The sequence below is a fragment of the Prionailurus bengalensis genome, chromosome E3 (genome assembly GCF_016509475.1).
Source record: "Prionailurus bengalensis isolate Pbe53 chromosome E3, Fcat_Pben_1.1_paternal_pri, whole genome shotgun sequence".
Lineage (NCBI taxonomy): Eukaryota > Metazoa > Chordata > Mammalia > Carnivora > Felidae > Prionailurus > Prionailurus bengalensis.
Window position 1 is genome coordinate 11,633,315 of NC_057357.1, and position 16,686 is coordinate 11,650,000.

At 46.5% G+C, this 16,686-nt stretch overlaps 1 protein-coding gene and 1 non-coding gene across 9 annotated transcripts in view; both read right to left on the bottom strand.

Annotated features, from left to right (window-relative positions):
- The window catches only part of LOC122471367 (general transcription factor II-I repeat domain-containing protein 2B), a 51,604-nt gene extending 41,591 nt beyond the window's left edge, over nucleotides 1-10,013 (bottom strand). For 2 of the 8 annotated variants that reach the window (XR_006294180.1, XM_043559867.1), the window contains exons 1-2: nucleotides 9,479-10,010; nucleotides 496-599 (exon numbers count right to left, since the gene is read on the bottom strand). Coding sequence is in view for 7 of the 8 variants with exons in the window: in XM_043559867.1 (XP_043415802.1) it covers nucleotides 496-594 (99 nt within the window). In the remaining variant the exon portion in view is untranslated. Of the gene's footprint in view, nucleotides 1-495; nucleotides 600-9,478 lie in introns of all 8 variants that reach the window. The other 6 variants (XM_043559866.1, XM_043559865.1, XM_043559864.1 and 3 more) reach the window with 5 other exon arrangements.
- LOC122472107 lies at nucleotides 4,224-4,329 on the bottom strand. Its single transcript, XR_006294356.1, has one exon. It is a non-coding gene; the product is annotated as a U6 spliceosomal RNA (small nuclear RNA).
- Nucleotides 10,014-16,686: the final 6,673 nt, after the last annotated feature.

Consider the following 16,686-nt stretch of genomic DNA (forward strand, 5'->3'; position numbering starts at 1 on the left):
TCTGTCCCATTACTGCTGATGTCCACTCTGATCACTTGATTAAAGGGGGTGTTTCTCAGGTTTCTCCACTTTTATTAAGGTGCTGATTTTCCCTTTCTAATCGGTAAGTATCTTGCAATCAGACACTTTGAGGTTATACACGTTTCTCACCATGTTTTTACCCACGAGGTACATTTTGCACATCGGACCTAAATAGACGTGCAGAAATAGCCTATTGGTTTGCTTTTGAATTTAGAGCAGAAACATTCTCAAACAAGGGAAGAGAGGTGCCTTCATTAAATTTTCAGATCCGGAAAGTTCACATTGACAGAATTACTTGCACCATGTAAGAAGCGGCTTTAAAATCACCTGCCAAGCCCGTGACCTCTACACAGAGGGGTACGGTTACACAGACAGGGTATAGAACTGCGGCCGAGCGTCAGAGTGTGGCCCAGCTCTAGGATTTCGACAGTGGTCCAACTAGGGGACATTGTACAGAACCGCAGACCGCCTCACCATGGACTCCAGAGCGGACACGAGGAACGTCACCACCATCCTGCTCTCTGAGGCCTCCTCGTTCTCCATGGGCAGGGCAGACACCGCCACCTGGGCCATGATCCCTGTCCAAGAGAAGTAGCAAGACAGTGAGTGGTAGAAATCCACAGTGACCTCTAAGTACGCACCTAGAGCTGGGACGGTTCTCACAGATGACCTAGCTCCAACCTCCCTTTATGGGTGAAGAAACCGGGGCGCCTGGGGGGCTGAGTCGGTGAAGAGTCCAACTCTTGATTTTGGCTCTGGTCACGCTCTCATGGTTTGTAAGATCGAGCCCCGCTTCAGGCTCCATGCTGACAGCATAAAGCCTGCTTGGGATTCTTTCTCTCCTCGCTCTCTGCCCCTCTTCCCACCTGTGCTCTCTATCTCAAACTAAATACACTAAAAATAAAATAAAATAAAATAAAATAAAATAAAATAAAATAAAATAAAATAGAATAGAATAGAATAGAATGGAATAAAAAAATAAAATAAAATAAAATATAAAATAAAATAAAATAAAATAAAATAAAATAAAATAAAATAAAATAAATTAAAATAGGGGTGCCTGTGTGGCTCAGTTGGTTAAGCGTCCAACTTTGGTTCAGGTCACGATCTCGCAGTTTGTGAGTTCGAGCCCCGCGTCGGGTTCTGTGCTGACAGCTCAGAGCCTGGAGCCTGCTTCGGATTCTGTGTCTCCCTCTCTCTCTCTGCCCCTCCCTTGCTCATGCTCTGTCTCTTTCTCTCAAAAATAAACATTAAGAAAATAATAATAAATAAATTCTCTGAAGACACTTGAGGATGCCTTAATTAGATTTATGTTCTTCCTGAGACAGACCATAGACTAGCAGAACCATTAGAATACAAATGTTTTTGGTTAAAACTTTTTATAAATCAGTCTCCCTATTATGAAATAGAATGTGACTTCATACCAGGCATGACCTGGCCACGAGCGACTGAGGAAATATACACACTTCAACTTGAGGCTTATATTTTTTTTTTGTATTTTTTTAAATGTTTTTATTTATTTTTGAGAAAGAGAGAGCACAGCAGGGGAGGGGCAGAGAGAGAGAACGAGACACAGAATCCGAAGGAGGCTCCAGGCTCTGAGGTGTCAGCACAGTGCCTGACACAGGGCTTGAACTCACGAACCGTGAGATCATGACCTGAGCCCAAGTCAACCGACTGAGCCACCCAGGCACCCCCAATTTGAAGCTTTTATTTAAAATTTTTTTTTTCAACATTTATTTATTTTTGGGACAGAGAGAGACAGAGCATGAACGGGGGAGGGGCAGAGAGAGAGGGAGACACAGAATCGGAAACAGGCTCCAGGCTCTGAGCCATCAGCCCAGAGCCCGATGCGGGGCTCGAACTCACGGGCCGCGAGATCGTGACCTGGCTGAAGTCGGACGCTTAACCGACTGCGCCACCCAGGCGCCCCGCGAAGCTTTTAAATAATGATCCTAAAACCTCTGACTGTCTTCTTGTTATCACACCCATTTTTGAGAACAAGTAGAAGTCTGTAGTTATAAACTGTTTAGGTGTGGGTGGTTTGTAAAATGAAAAAGGACATGGTGTTCCATGTGCTTAAAATAGCCTCCAAGTACAGAGGTCTCTCAATGAAGCAGAGCATAAAGCAATCAAAGTGGGGCACTCATCTCTGAACTCAAACATTGTTTATGTCTGCAGATTTTATTTAGCAAGGGAAAAAAATGGTCAAAAAAATGGATCACTCACAGTTTCCTTTTAAATAAAGGAAAGTTTTTATTTTCAAATTATTTATAATCGCTGTATACTAGATCCTTAGTAGGATTACATTTCACATCTTTGGTTATTAAAGAAGAAAGACCTGTTCGTGTCATTTAAAAAAATTTTTAATTAAGGTATAATTTATGTAAAGCTCATTCTTTGTAGTGTAAGATCTGTAATTTCTTTTTGAGAGAGACAGGGCGCATGTACACACATGCAGGGGAGAGGCAGAGAGAGAGGGAGAGGGAGGATCCAAGGCAGGTTCCATGCTGTCAGCGGAGAGCTGGATGCGGGGTTCAAGCTCATGAACTGTGAGATCACGACCTGAGCTGAAGTCAAATGCTTAACTGGCTGAGCCACCCAGGCGCCCCAAGAGAAGTAGGCTTTTTAAGCTTCATAGGAAAGGGCTAAACTGTTTCCCAAAGTGGCTGTACTATTTTGTGTTCCTATTGCTAATACACGAGAATTCCAAGTGCTCTGTATCCCATCTGACAGAGTGTTGTCAGCTAAAAAAACAAAACAAAACAAAAAGCTGTAGGGGGGTGGGGGCGGGGGTCAGGCAGTTAAGCATCTGACTCTTGATTTCAGCTCAGGTCATGATCTCACGGTTCATGAGGTAGAGCCTCACGTTGGGCTCTGCACTGATGGCAAGGAGCCTGCTTGGGATTCTCTCTCCCTCTCTCTGCCCCTCTCCTGCTCCCGAATGTGCTCTCTCTCTCAAAATAAATAAATAAATAAATAAACATTAAAAAAAAAAAAAAAAAACCAAACTTTTCCTACAACAGAGTCCCATCTTATAATGGAAGTAGGTACGTCTAAAGGCAAATTCACCCATGGTCAAAATTATCTTAGGAAGCAATAAATTATCTGTCCCAGAGGGAACATTTTCCTTCTATGAGTTAATTGTTTGGGGAGCTGACTTCTAGCTCTTTATCACCCGATGCAACTTCGCCAACACGACGCACATTTTTTCAAGTCAGTGGTCCTGAAACATGTCAACCACTCAGAGTGACTTTGAGCTGCGTATCAGAAGGCCATTCTTCTTGGGTCGGGGGAGGGTTCCCTTTTCTTTCCGAGTTTTGCCATCAATGGCCGTGTCTTCAGAGTTCATGTCTTTCAGCCGTAATTTTAATACTTTCCATCTCTCTAAAATCTTATCACCTATTTGGCTGGTCACCAAGCAGCTACTGGAACACGAAATGCCACTGTTCGATGACTCATATGTTGATGGCAGGAATACTACATTCACTGTGACCATGTCTCTGATCGTAACCCTTCATGGAGTCCCGCCAGCCAGTTTTCCCTGCAGTGTTGACGTGGTTTCTTCCATTAATCATCCAGTGAACTAGTTTAGGGGCCACGATGTATGAAAAACACACATTTTTTTAGAGATTTTATTTTTAATCAATCTCCACACCAAACTTGGGGCTTGAACTCACAACCCTGAAATCAAGAGTCACACACGTCCCACCGACCAGGCCAGCCAGGTGACCGGAAAAAAACACATTAAAAAATATATTTACTTATTTTTGAGAGAGAGAGAGAGAGAGACAGAACGAGAGCCCAACAGGCTCCACACTGTCAGCACAGGCCCCGATGTGGGGCTCAAACCCACGAACCACGAGATCATGACCTGAGCCGAAACCAAGAGCCAAACGCTTAACCGACAGAGCCACCCCAGGTGCCCCAAAAAACACATTTTAAAACACTGGAATCCCATATGGTGCTTTGAGATGCTCCTGTTGAGACGCCCCTGAGAACTGAGACCCTTTAAGGGACTGGAATATTCCAGGCTCCTGTGTCCTGCGTGCTCCTAAGTCGGATGTTCCTCCACTGACTGAACAGACACTGAATGCCACTGAATGACAGAAGGTGCCTAAAATATTTAAATAGTGATTTTCCTCTTTTCACTGTTGCAGTTCGACCATGGCTGAACTCAGGTCCTAAGTTAAGTGCAGGTATGGACACCACTGTATCTATTTAATTTTGTGTGCCATCCACGTGCAGGGGCCGTGCTACTATTCTCCGTGTTGTTCCAACTTTAGCCTACGCGCTGCTGAAGCAAGCCCCGTGGTTATCTATTCTTTTGCACGATGTTTTGCATGGAGACGGTTCTAGCAAAGCCTTCCGGAAAAACCCAAGAGTGAGTTGCTTGATTGACATCTGTTAGTGCCCGTGGTACAGGTATCATTTCTGCTAATTACACCACAGTAATCCCTAAGAGGACTGTGATGTCAAAACTCTGGTTTTTACAAGAGAATAAATGACAGGCAAAATCAAGCGAGGTGGAACTGAAAAGGATATGATCACTTGGTATCGACTGCGCTACCCGCAATGACAAAAAAGCGAGTGTTGCATAATTATCGTTTTGTTGCATCCTTCACCTAGCAACGAATGCAGGCAGGAACCTTGTCTTTTCAATTTTGTGACTTAGAACCCCCCATCCAGTAATGGAGCATCAGAAATCATGAAAGCCGGGGGCGCCTGCCTGGCTGAGTCGCTGGAGCATGTGACTCTTGATCCTGGGGTCGTGAGTTTAAGCCCTGTGCTGAGTGTAGCGATGACTTAAAACAATGTAATGAAACACGATTAGGAGCTGATCTGGGGTCTCCCACCCTGAGAACATTTTCCAGGAAAAAAAATCACTGCATTCTGCCCCCCCCCTTTTTTTAAAAGTTTATTATTTTGAGAGAGAGAGAGAGAGAGAGAGAGAGAGAGAGAGAGAGAGAGAGAAAAAAAATACCAAGCAGGCTCCAGGCTGTCAGTACAGAGCCTGATGCAGGGCTTGAATTCACGAACCATGAGACCATGACCTGAGCCAAAATCCAGAGCTGGACGCTCAACTGACTGAGCCACCCAGGGGTCCCCATGTTTCATTCTAACAAAGCTAAAATTCCTTAACGGTGAGAGCTTGTACCACAGAGTAAAATCTCCCAAAGCTTACCTGGTGATTAATTCTTTTCTATTCAAATCTAAAGAATAAGCAATGTTCCTTTAGATCAGAGATTTTACACAGTGCTTAACCTTTTGCTCTTGTATTTATTGGGTTTTAAAAAGTATATTTATTTGAGCAATCTATACCCAATGTGGGGCTCGAACTCCTGACCTCGAGATCGAGTGAGTCACTGGCTCTTCTGACTGAGCCAGCCAGGGGCCCCAATTTTTTTCTAAGACTGGAGATGTAAACAAAACAAAACAAAACAAAACCCTCAAATATCACATATTTTCCCAGCAATCCTTGAGGGCTGTGGGTCTCTCCTGTTCAATGCAATATTTTGCTAATGAAAAGCAAACATCTAGAACAGGAGTCACCAATCTGCAGCCTGTGGGTCAAATACAGACTGCCACGTCTTTTTGTAAATAAAGTTTTACTGAAACACAGATGTTTCCATCTCAGCTGTAGCTGCTTTCCTGCAAAGACAGGGTTGCATGCATGTGACAGAGACCGAAAATACTTATTATCTGGCCTTTCACAGAAGTTTGCCCATCCCTGATCTAGCATTCACTTCTATCACCTATACTGTTCATCATTTAGAATGTCATCTGCTCCATTTAGCAAACCCCTCACATCTTGAAATAGTGGCCCAGTTTATTTTTCAGACTGTTTCTGGGTTTTCCTTTCCCAAGGTGAAATTTTCAGGTCTCTGAGGCCTTTATTATTAAAAAACATTTTTTTTGTTGTTTATTTATTTTTGAGAGCGAGAGAGAGCGTGAGCAGGGGAGGGGCAGAGAGGGAGACACAGAATCCAAAGCGGGCTCCAGGCTCCGAGCTGTCAGCACAGAGCCCAATGCGGGACTCGAATGCGCAAACTGTGAGATCGTGACCTGAGCCCAAGTCGGGACACTCAACCCACCGAGCCATCTGGGCGCCCCTTGGAGACCTTGATTTTAATTAAGTTCCTGAGTTGTCACCTTCTCCAAAGTTCGGGCCACAGTAAATGGGAACTATAAACTCAAGAGGACCTATTCAACATTCAACACAAATGTATGGAGGGGGTTAAAGGTACCAACTTCCAGTCATAAAATAGGAAGTCCCGGGGCTATAACGCACAGGGTGGCAACTAGAGTTAACAACACTGTACTGTATGTTTGAAAGTTGCTAAGAGGATGAATGTTAGAAGTTCTCATTACAAGAAAACAACAATGCGTGGGATGCCTGGTGGTTCAGTCGGTAAAGCATCCAATTCTTGACCTCACCTCAGGTCATGATCTCATGGTTCATGAGATCGAGCCCCTTGTCCGGCTCTGTGCTGACGGTGCGGAGCCTGCTTGGGATTTTCTCTCTGCCCCTCTCTGCCCCTTGTCTGTGCTCTCTCTCTCTCTCTAAAAATAAATAAACATTAAAAAACAAAATTTGTAACTTACATGAGGTGATGTTGCTTAAACTAGTTGTGATCATATTGCAATAAATACATATAGCAAATCGCTACACTGTACATCTAAAACTAACACAATGTTACATGCCGATAATATCTCAATAAAGCCAGATAAAAACTTAAAAGAAAGTAACAACAGGGGTGCCGGAGTGGCTGAGTCAGTTGAGTGTCCGACTCCTGATTTTGGCTCAGGCCATTATCTCAGAATTCGTGAGACTGAGCCCCGTATCAGGCTTTGTGCTGGCAGCATGGAGCCTGCTTGTGATTCTCTCTCTCCCTCTTTCTCTGCCCCTCCCTGGCTCATGCTCAGGATTTCTCTCTCTCTCTCTCAAAACAAATAAATAAACATTAAAAAAAATAACAACAAGGGCACCTGGGTGGCTCAGTCCATTACATTTCTGACATCAGCTCAGGTCATGATCTCACGGTTCATGGACTGGAGCCCCGCATGGGGTTTGTGAGTTTGAGCCCCACATCAGGCTCTCTACTGTCAGTGCAGGGCCTGCCTTGGATCCTCTGTCCCCCTCTCTCTCTGCGCCCCCCACTGGTGCGCTCTCTTCCTTTCAAAAATGAAAGAAACATTAAATTAAAAAATACATAAATAGGGGCGCCTGGGTGGCTCAGTCGGTCGAGCTTCCGACTTTGGCTCATGTCATGAACTCGCAGTTCATGAGTGTGAGCCCCGCGTCAGGCTCTGTGCTGACAGCTGGGAGCCTGGAGCCTGCTTTGGATTCTGTGTCTCCCTCCCTCTTTGCCCCTCCCCCGCTTGGGCAGTCTCTCTCAAAAATAAAGATTAAAAAAATTTAAAATAAATAAATATCAATAAATTTCAAGACAACAAGGTATTCTATTCTGCAATTAGCAAGGAATATGGAAGAGAACAAGAAATAATACGTATTTTCAAGGTCACAGAATAAGATTAGTCAAGTTTAAATATTAACAACTAGTCAAGAACTTTAGCTTAGCCAAAATTAACTAATAAAAACTTAGGGGCGCCTGGGTGGCGCAGTCGGTTAAGCGTCCGACTTCAGCCAGGTCACGATCTCGCGGTCCGTGAGTTCGAGCCCCGCGTCAGGCTCTGGGCTGATGGCTCAGAGCCTGGAGCCTGTTTCCGATTCTGTGACTCCCTCTCTCTCTGCCCCTCCCCCGTTCATGCTCTGTCTCTCTCTGTCCGAAAAATAAATAAACGTTGAAAAAAAAAAATTAAAAAAAAAAAAAAACTTACAAACACATTTTGAGCACCCGGCATACACTGCTCACAGGAAGGGCACCAAGAAAGAAAGGTGAATAAATTCCACCTCCACTGCTCTTGAGTGAGACAGACCTCCATAGACCGGGCGGAATAACAGGTAATAAAGGCTAAATGAAAGCCAGACCACCCCTGAAATGGTCCAGGGCATATGGAAACAGAGTAACCGAAAGGGATAAGATGATGAAGGCACGCCAGCATGATTTCCAAGTTGGGCAGCTTGAGAGTGAGGAAGAGAATGTCCAGGCATTCCGGGTAAAGGTCCTGGTAAAGACCCAGAGCTCAGGCAGCCCACTTCAGGAAGTCACCGGCAGGCAGGCAGGTAGAACTGAGAACCAGTCCACATCAGCACTGCAGGTTAACACCTGTTGCAGCCTGACACCGAGTCCTGTGGGTACCGAAGGCCCCCTGTGCCAGTCACACAAACCATTACCAGCAGGCCACCAAAACATGAAAACTTTTCCCCTCGAAAGGCAAATTTGGGCTCAGCAATTCCACTCCTTGCTATATACCGAAGAGTAAAAAACAGGTCCTCACAAAAACATGTGCACGAATGTCCATCGTACAGCATTACTCACTGCAGCCAAGAAGTAGCAACAACCCAAATATCCATTAGCGGGGAGGGGGAAACATGGCATATCTTTACTATACAATGGATCACTACTCAGCCTTAAAAAAGAAGTTAAAGACACAGACTCCTAAGGATGATCCCATCTACCGGGAAACGTCCAGAACAGGCAGAACCACCTAGGTAGACAGGACACTGGCGGTTGCAGGGGGCTGGGAAGGGGAAGGGGGCTTCTTTTTGGGCGACGGAAAAGTGCTGAGATACGACAGTGGTGACTGCACGGCTCTCTGAGTGGACCCAAAACCATGGATCATACACTATAAAAGGCGCACTTGACGACCGATCTCAATAAAGCCGTTACTAAAACAGCTAAGCTTGGGTCTGACCGGCGGAGAATGCCCTTCCGCCCTTGAACTCTAAGCCATCACCGAGACGGACCGCAGCACGGGGTCGGTGGCTCCTCTTCTAACAGACAGGGCGCCCCAGTCCGCTCGCTGCCACAATCCACGCGAGAACCCACGCGGGGGACCCTTCGCCACGCGCGACGCGGGGGGCGGAGTCCCACGCCTTCGCCGTGTCGCCCCGGCAGTTACCAGGCAACAGCCGCGGCCCCGCCCCTCACCTACCCAATCAAGCACGTCCGCACGCAGCGGGAGAGCCCCACGTACGCCAGGCCGAGCGTGACCTCACGCGCACTGGGCCCAGAGAGCCCAGAGCCTGCGGACGCCCGCCCCCGCCGCCCCCGCCCAGCCAATCAGAGAGGACAGGGCTGCGCGTCCGTGCGCGCGACCGTTGTCCCCGCGGCGGGGTTTCCCTGCCCCACCCCCACTCCTGAGCCCGGCCCGCGGGGAACGGGGTTCTGGGGCCGCCGGGGCGGCGACAGGGGCGCCTCCCGCCGTGCGCCTGGACGGCCGGCCTGCCTCCCCCGCCCCAGTCTTCCCACTGGCCAGCCCCGCGAGCGTAGAAAGTTCCAGGAGAAGCACCCGCTTTTAATGGCGGCCGCGGCGGGGGCCGGGTACGCACCTGAGGTCCCCGGCGGCGGGCAGCGCCGGGTCGGCAGAGGGGTCTGAGGGCTGGACCGCCGGGGAGCGGCCGTGGGGAGCGGCGGCGGCCCTGGCGGCGAAGAGGCGGGGCGCGGCGTGGGGGCGGCGGCCGGGGCCCGGCTCTCCACTATCCCTCCTTTTTCTCTTTCTTTCTTCACCCCCCCCCACCCCCGTTGTGTTTTTTTTTTTTTTTTGGCTTCCTGGAAGGCAGCCTCCACTCGTGTGTCCGCAGCGCCCCCAGTGGGCGTTGCCGTTTCCGGTGCTGTGGAATCCAGGGGAGCTGCACGCCGGGTTTGTTTGCAGGCTCAGCCGCGGTCCGCAGAAGGCCAGGCGTGCGCCTCGGTCCCCAGCCTTTGATGAGTGGCTGGCACGTGTCCCGCCTCACCCCTGCACACCGCCCCCAGACGTGGGCCTCCTTTCATGCAGTTGTTTAATATGGTATTTTGCACGCCTGTAGCTTGTGGCTTTAAAGCGGTCAGGTTGCAACTCGACGGACCCGAGACTCTGTCTTGAAGCCATCGAGGTATTTGTCAGGAACTGTAACGGCGTGTCCCGACCTTTTGGTAGGGTCAGTGCCATCGCCAACCAATCTTGAGCCTTTCATCCGTTGGTGGCGGCGCTCCAGCAAACAGCCCAGTATTACAGTAGTGTTATTGCTTCTTAGTTACGCTTTACGTGTATTTTTGTGTCAAAAGGAGAAAACAGAAACCATTTACCTACCCATCGCTCAGATGTAACCTAGTGTGCCATATTTATTTCACAGTTTTAAGAAATACTACAGAGACACAACCGAAGGCACTGTTCTTGTTCCCTTCTCTTCCCCACAGGTAATTACTGTCTCGCAGTTTATATGTTCTAGTACACGTTTTCTTTCTGTCTGTCTGTCCTTCTAAGTAGGCTCCACTCCCAGCACAGAGCTCAGCACGGGGCAGAACTCAACCCTGAGATCAAGACCTGAGCTGTGATCAGAGCCCGGGAACCAGCAGAGTCACCCAGGTGCCCCACTAATACACATTTATTTTGCAAAAAGACAAGTGTCTCAAATTTGCTGAGACTTTCTTTCTGTAAGTGTCTATCAAAGATATGCTTCCTAGCAGATGCTGTTAAAAAAAAAACAAAAACACCTGTCCTTTCAGGGCACCTGGGTGGCTCAGTGGTTTAACATCTGACTCTCGATCTCACCTCAGATCAAGATCTCACACTCCATGAGATCCAGTCCCTAGTCGGGCTCTGCACTGTCAGCGTGAAGCCTGCTTGGGATTCTCTCTCTCTCTCTCTCTCTCTCTCTCTCTGTCCCTCACCTGCCCATGCTTGCTTTCTCTCTCTCTCTCTAAATAAATAAACATGAAAAAAACCGTATCCTTTCAAAGTAAAGCTAACAATTCAACAAGTAATTTTGAAAGTATCACAAACCAAGAAACAGATTCTTGACTATAGATAACAAGCTGGTTACTTAGAGGGGAGGGGGGTGGGGATTAAAGAGAATACACTTACCATGACGAGTGCTCAGTGATGTATAGCAGTGTTGAATCACTGTATTATATACCTGAAACTAATATAACAGTGTATATTGACGATACTGGGATTAAAAAAAAAAAATTAGGAAAGTCCCTGCTTCAGGGGCGCCTGGGTGGCTCAGACTGTTGAGCATCCAACTTCGGCTTGCGTCATGATCTCGCAGTTCATGGGTCCAAGCCCCGTGTTGGGCTCTGTGCTGACAGCTTGGAGCCTGCAGCCTGCTTCAGATTCTGTGTCCCTGTCTCTCCCTCTCAAAAATAAGCATTAAATTTTTTTTCAAAGTGCCTGCTTTTTTGACATTATTTTAATTTTTAAAATTTTTATTATTTTTTAATGTTTATTTATTTTTGAGAGAGAGAGAGAGAGAGAGAGAGCAGAGGAGGGGCAGAGAGAGAGAGAGGAGGCAGAGAATCCGAAGCAGGCTCTGAGCTGTCAGCACAAAGCCTGATGTGGGCCTTGAACTCGCCAACCATGAGATCATGACCTGAACCGCAGTCGGACGCTCAACCGACTGAGCCACCCAGGTGCCCCTTGAGGTTATTTTTAAAAGAGATGTTGGAAAATATTCCCATTATGTTACAGTTGATTCTCCTCATTCCAAAGAGTTGTGTTCTATGAAGTTAGGCAAACAATGAGCAAGACTGAACCACTACTCCGCGGGGTAATACAAGGTTAGGTTTCTGCCAGCCCTCTGGTCATGACATTTTTGTGAACCTGTCAATACGTAACCCTGTTTTATGTGTGTGTCTGTTCAAAGACACCTTATGTAACATGCATTGTCAATTCATTAGTTGAACTGATGGCCAACAGCACTATCTACAGCTCATGCCTGAGGGAACCTTACCTAACACGGGTATTTTCTACTTAAGGCACATCACAGCCTTCTTGTGCTTAGGGGCACCAGACAACAGTTGAGCACTATGTCTGAGAGCCACTTTAAGCAGCAAAATCACCAACAAGGAAGCACAAAATGTGGAAAACGTAGTATTAAAAAGACCAGGGAAGGGTGCATGGGTGGTTCCGTCGGTTAAGTGTCTGACTTCGGCTCAGGTCACGCTATCGCAATTGGGGAGTTCGAGCCCCGCATCAGGCTCTGTGCTGACAGCTCGGAGTCTGGAGCCTGTGTCAGATTCTGTGTCTACCGCTTTCTCTGCCCCTCTCGCTCATGCTCTGTCTCAAAAATAAACATTAAAAAAAAAAAAAAAAAGACCAGGGAAAGGACACTTGTTTACAGCGCGAGAGCTGACACAAGCGTGCCCACCTCGGCTGGGAAGCGTGCATCAGGCAATGCCCAGTTGTTTTCTTGCCACTGGGCGCGTGTCTGAGGATGACCAAGAAAGCATGAGTGGGTAGGTGAATTCACAAACATGAAATTGATGAGTAACGAGGATTGGTTCTGTTTTGTTGCCAAAAACAAGGAGCCGCCTAAAACTCCTACTTGACAACTGAACCTGGAAACAGTTTTCTAATCCGCTTTTTAAAATCTTCCACACGAAGAGTTTCAACGTTTCGAACCATTTGTTTAAAATGTCAAAACATGCCACTGGTTTGAAAGAGCAGCTGACATCAAGAGTCTGATTTCTCTCCTCTTGTTCTCCCTTGAGCCCCGCCCCGACTCCACTAAAACTGTTCACTCCAAGGTCACGAGTGACCCCCGCACTGCTCGCCATTTTTCAGTTTGTGAGTCGCTTGATCTGTCAGCACTTGACATGACCATTCCCGGGGGCTGTCCTGGATCTCTTCGCTGCCTGCTCTCACTCCTTAGAGGACTGTGTCCAATCTCCGGTCTTTACAAACCTTCCATATGGTGATGCCTCCCAAGTACGTCTCTTCAGCCCCGCCCGCTCACCTCCAGCTTGGTTTGTACAACCGACTGGCTACTTTGACACTTCGCGGGGAGGAGGAAGAGGCAGCTCAAGCCAGACGCGTCCCACCCTCTCTGGGGATCCTCATGTAGTTCTTTCCCATCTCAGTTACTGGAGCGCCATTCTTCCAGTGACTTCGCTTCTCCCATTCCCACTGCTCATCCTTCGGACAAGCCAGTCAGCTCCGATTTCCTAAGTACCCTCTGACCACGACTACCACCACACTGGCCCAAGCCGCCATCGTCTCCTGCAACAGACTCCTAATTTGTCTCCCTGATCCTGCCCTTAACTCTCTTCAGACCCTTCTTAACACAGCAACTGGAAAAATTCTGGAACCCGTAACTCGTTTCACTCCTCTGCTCACAATTGTCCTGTAACTTTTCCATCTCAGAACAAAAGTAAAAGGTCCTGAGTTGTGCTTCCGGCCAAGGTGAGGTCACCAGGATTGGATTCACCTTCTCGCCTGAAACAACTAAAAGACAAACACGAGAATAAAAAAATGCAATAATAGGGGCGCCTGGGTGGCTCAGTCAGTTAAGCAACCTACTCGATTTCGGCTCTGGTCATGATCTCGCTGTTTGTGAGTTCTAGTCCCATATTGGGCTCTGCGCTGGCAGCGCAGAACCTGGTTGGGATCCTCTCTCTCCCTTCCCCGCTCTCTCCCTCTTTCTCTACCCCTCCTCCACTTGAGCTCCCTCTCTCTCTCTGAAAATAAATAAAACCTTAAAAAATGCAATAATAAGGGAAAATTATGAGCAAGTCTGGGCACTAAATTTGCCAATTTGAGTGCAATGGACAAATTCCTTAAAAGACACAAGTTACCAAAGCTCATTCAAGAAAACTAGGTGATCTGGGGCGCCTGGGTGCTTCAATCAGTTGAGCATCCAACTTCAGCTCAGGTCATGATCTTGTGGTCCGAGAGTTCGAGCCCCGCATCTGGCTCTGTGCTGACAGCTCAGAGCCTGGAGCCTGCTCCGGATTCTGTGTCTCCCTCTCTCTGCCCCTCCCCCTGCCTCAAAATTATAATAAACTTAAAAAATTAAAAAAAAAAAAAGAAAACTAGGTGACTTGAATAACTCTGTATCTATTTAAAAAATTGAAAGTTAAATTAAAAACCTTCCCATGAAGAAAAATCCCAGGCCCAGATGATTTCACTGATGGTATCTACCAAAACTTTAAGGTAAAAAGTAATCTACAAGGGAGCACCTGGGTGGCTCAGTCCGTTGGGCAACCACCTTCAACTCAGGTTGTGATCTCATGGTCTGTGGGTTCAAGCCCCGTGTCGGGCTTTGTGCTGACAGCTCAGAGCCTGGAGCCTGCTTCCAATTCTGTGTCTCCCTCTCTCTCTTCTCCCTGCTTGTGTTCTATAAAAAATAAATAAACATTAAAAAAAATCGACACAAACTCTTCTCAAAGGCCAAAGAGGAGGAAATACTTTCTAACTCATTCTAGGAAGCCAGCATTGCCATGATACCAAAACCAAAGACATCACAAGAAAAGCACTAATAAGACCAATGTCTCTCATGAACACAGATATAAAAATTCCCAGTAAGCTTTTCCCCCCAATTAAAAAAATTGTGGTAAAATACACACAACATACGATTTACCATCCTAACCGTTTTAAAAAATTGTTTATTATTAAAAACATTTTAAAAAATGTTTTTATTTATTTGAGACAGAGAGAGACAGAGCATGAACAGGGGAGGGTCAGAGAGAGGGAGACATAGAATCTGAAACAGGCTCCAGGCTCTGAGCTGTCAGCACACAGCCCGATGCGGGGCTCGAACTCACGGACCGCGAGACCATGACCTGAGCTGAAGTAGGATGCCCAACCGACTGAGCCACCCAGGTGCCCCTAAAAAATAATTTTAATGTTTATTTATTTACTTACTTAGAGAGCCAGATGTGGGGCTCAGCCTCATTAGTCAGGAGATCGTGACCTGAGCCGAAATCAAGAGTCGGATGCTTAACCAAATGAGCCACCCGGGCACCCCCCATCCTAATCATTTTTCAAGTTACAGTTCAGTGGTATTAAATGCCTTCATAATGTGCAATCGCCACCATCTATCTCTGTCATTCTTGTCCTCTTGTGAAACTGACGCTCCATCCATATCCATTCAGTAGGATTCCTCATTCTCCCTCTGCCCAACTATCATTCCACTTTCTGTCTGTGACTTTGCCTACTAAAGTGCCTTATAAGTGCAGTCACACAGCGTTTGCCTTTTTAGAGCCAGCTTATTCCTGTAAGTGTATCTTGTATATGTCTGTTAAGTCTAGGTGGTTTATTGCCTTATGTGATGCCTCCATTTCCTTATTTATCCCCTTCTGCCTGGTTGCCTGATCCGTTGTTATGAATGCGAGTACTGAAGTCTCTAACTTTTATCACAGAGCCGTCTGTTTCTCCCTGCAAGTCTGTCAGTTTTTGCTTCATATATTTTGATGGTGTATCATTAGGTGGGTGAATGTTTATTGTATCTTGCTATATTTTGTTAATATATAACGTCCTTCCTTGTCTCTTGGAATTGTTTTCAAGTCTATTTGGTGTGATATCAGTATAGCCATTCCTGATCTTTCGTTCCTATTTGTATGGAATATCTTTTTCCATTTTTTTCACCTTCTTTTTAGTTTTTATTTTTTCAAGTTTATTTATTTTGAGAGAGAATCCCAAGTGGGCTCTAATGCTCCGTGTTGGGGCACCTGGGTGGTTCAGTCGGTTAAGGGTCCGCCTTCAGCTCAGGTCACGCGTGATCTTGAGGTTCAGGAGTTTGAGCCCTGCATCGGGCTCTGTGCGGACAGCTTGGAGCCTGGAGTCAGCTTTGGATTTTGGGTCTCCCTCTTTCTCTCTGCCCTTCCCCACTCACACTCTGTCTCTCTCTCTCTCAGAAATAAACATTAAAAAAATTAAATACAAATAAATGAAAACTTCCAACCAGGCTCCAACGCTCTGTGCTGAGCCCAACTCAGGGCTCAATCTTATGAACCATGAGATCACAACCTAAGCCGAAAGCAAGATTGGATGCTTAACCAAATGAGCCACCCAGGAGCTCCCCATTTTTTCACTTTCAATGTTTGTGTCTTTGATGCAAAGTGAGCCTCTTACATGGCAAACATTTGGATCTTGTGTCTTTATCTTTTGGCCAATCTCTGTCTTTTGATGGGAGAGTTTAATCCATTTACGTTTATTTTTTTTTTAATTATTTTTTTTTAACGTTTATTTATTCTTGAGACAGAGAGAGACAGAGCATGAACGGGGAAGGGTCAGAGAGAGAGAGGGAGACACAGAATCCGAAACAGGCTCCAGGCTCCGAGCTGTCAGCACAGAGCCAGACGCGGGGCTTGAACTCACGAACCGCAAGATCATGACCTGAGCCGAAGTCGGACGCTTAACCGACTGAGCCACCCAGGCACCCCTAATCCATTTACATTTCAAGTAACTACTGGGGCACCTGGCTGGCTCAGTCAGTAGAGTGTGACTCTTGATCTTGGGGTTGTAAGTTTGAGCCCCTTGTTGGGTGTAGAGATTACTTAAAAAGTAAAGCGCTTACTGATAAGGAGGGGCTTACTTCTGTCATTGCACTACTTTCTCTACTTTCTAGGTGCCTTACAGCTTTTTTTGGTCCCTCATTTCCTGTATTACAGTCTTCTTTTGTGCTTAGTTGAGTTTTATAGTGAAATGTTTGAATTCTTTTCTTGTTTCCTTTTGTGCATATTCTATGGCTATCTTCTTTGGGGTTACTGTGCAGATTGCATTTAACATCCTAAAGTTGTAACACTCTAAATTTACACTTGCTTAACTTCAACGACG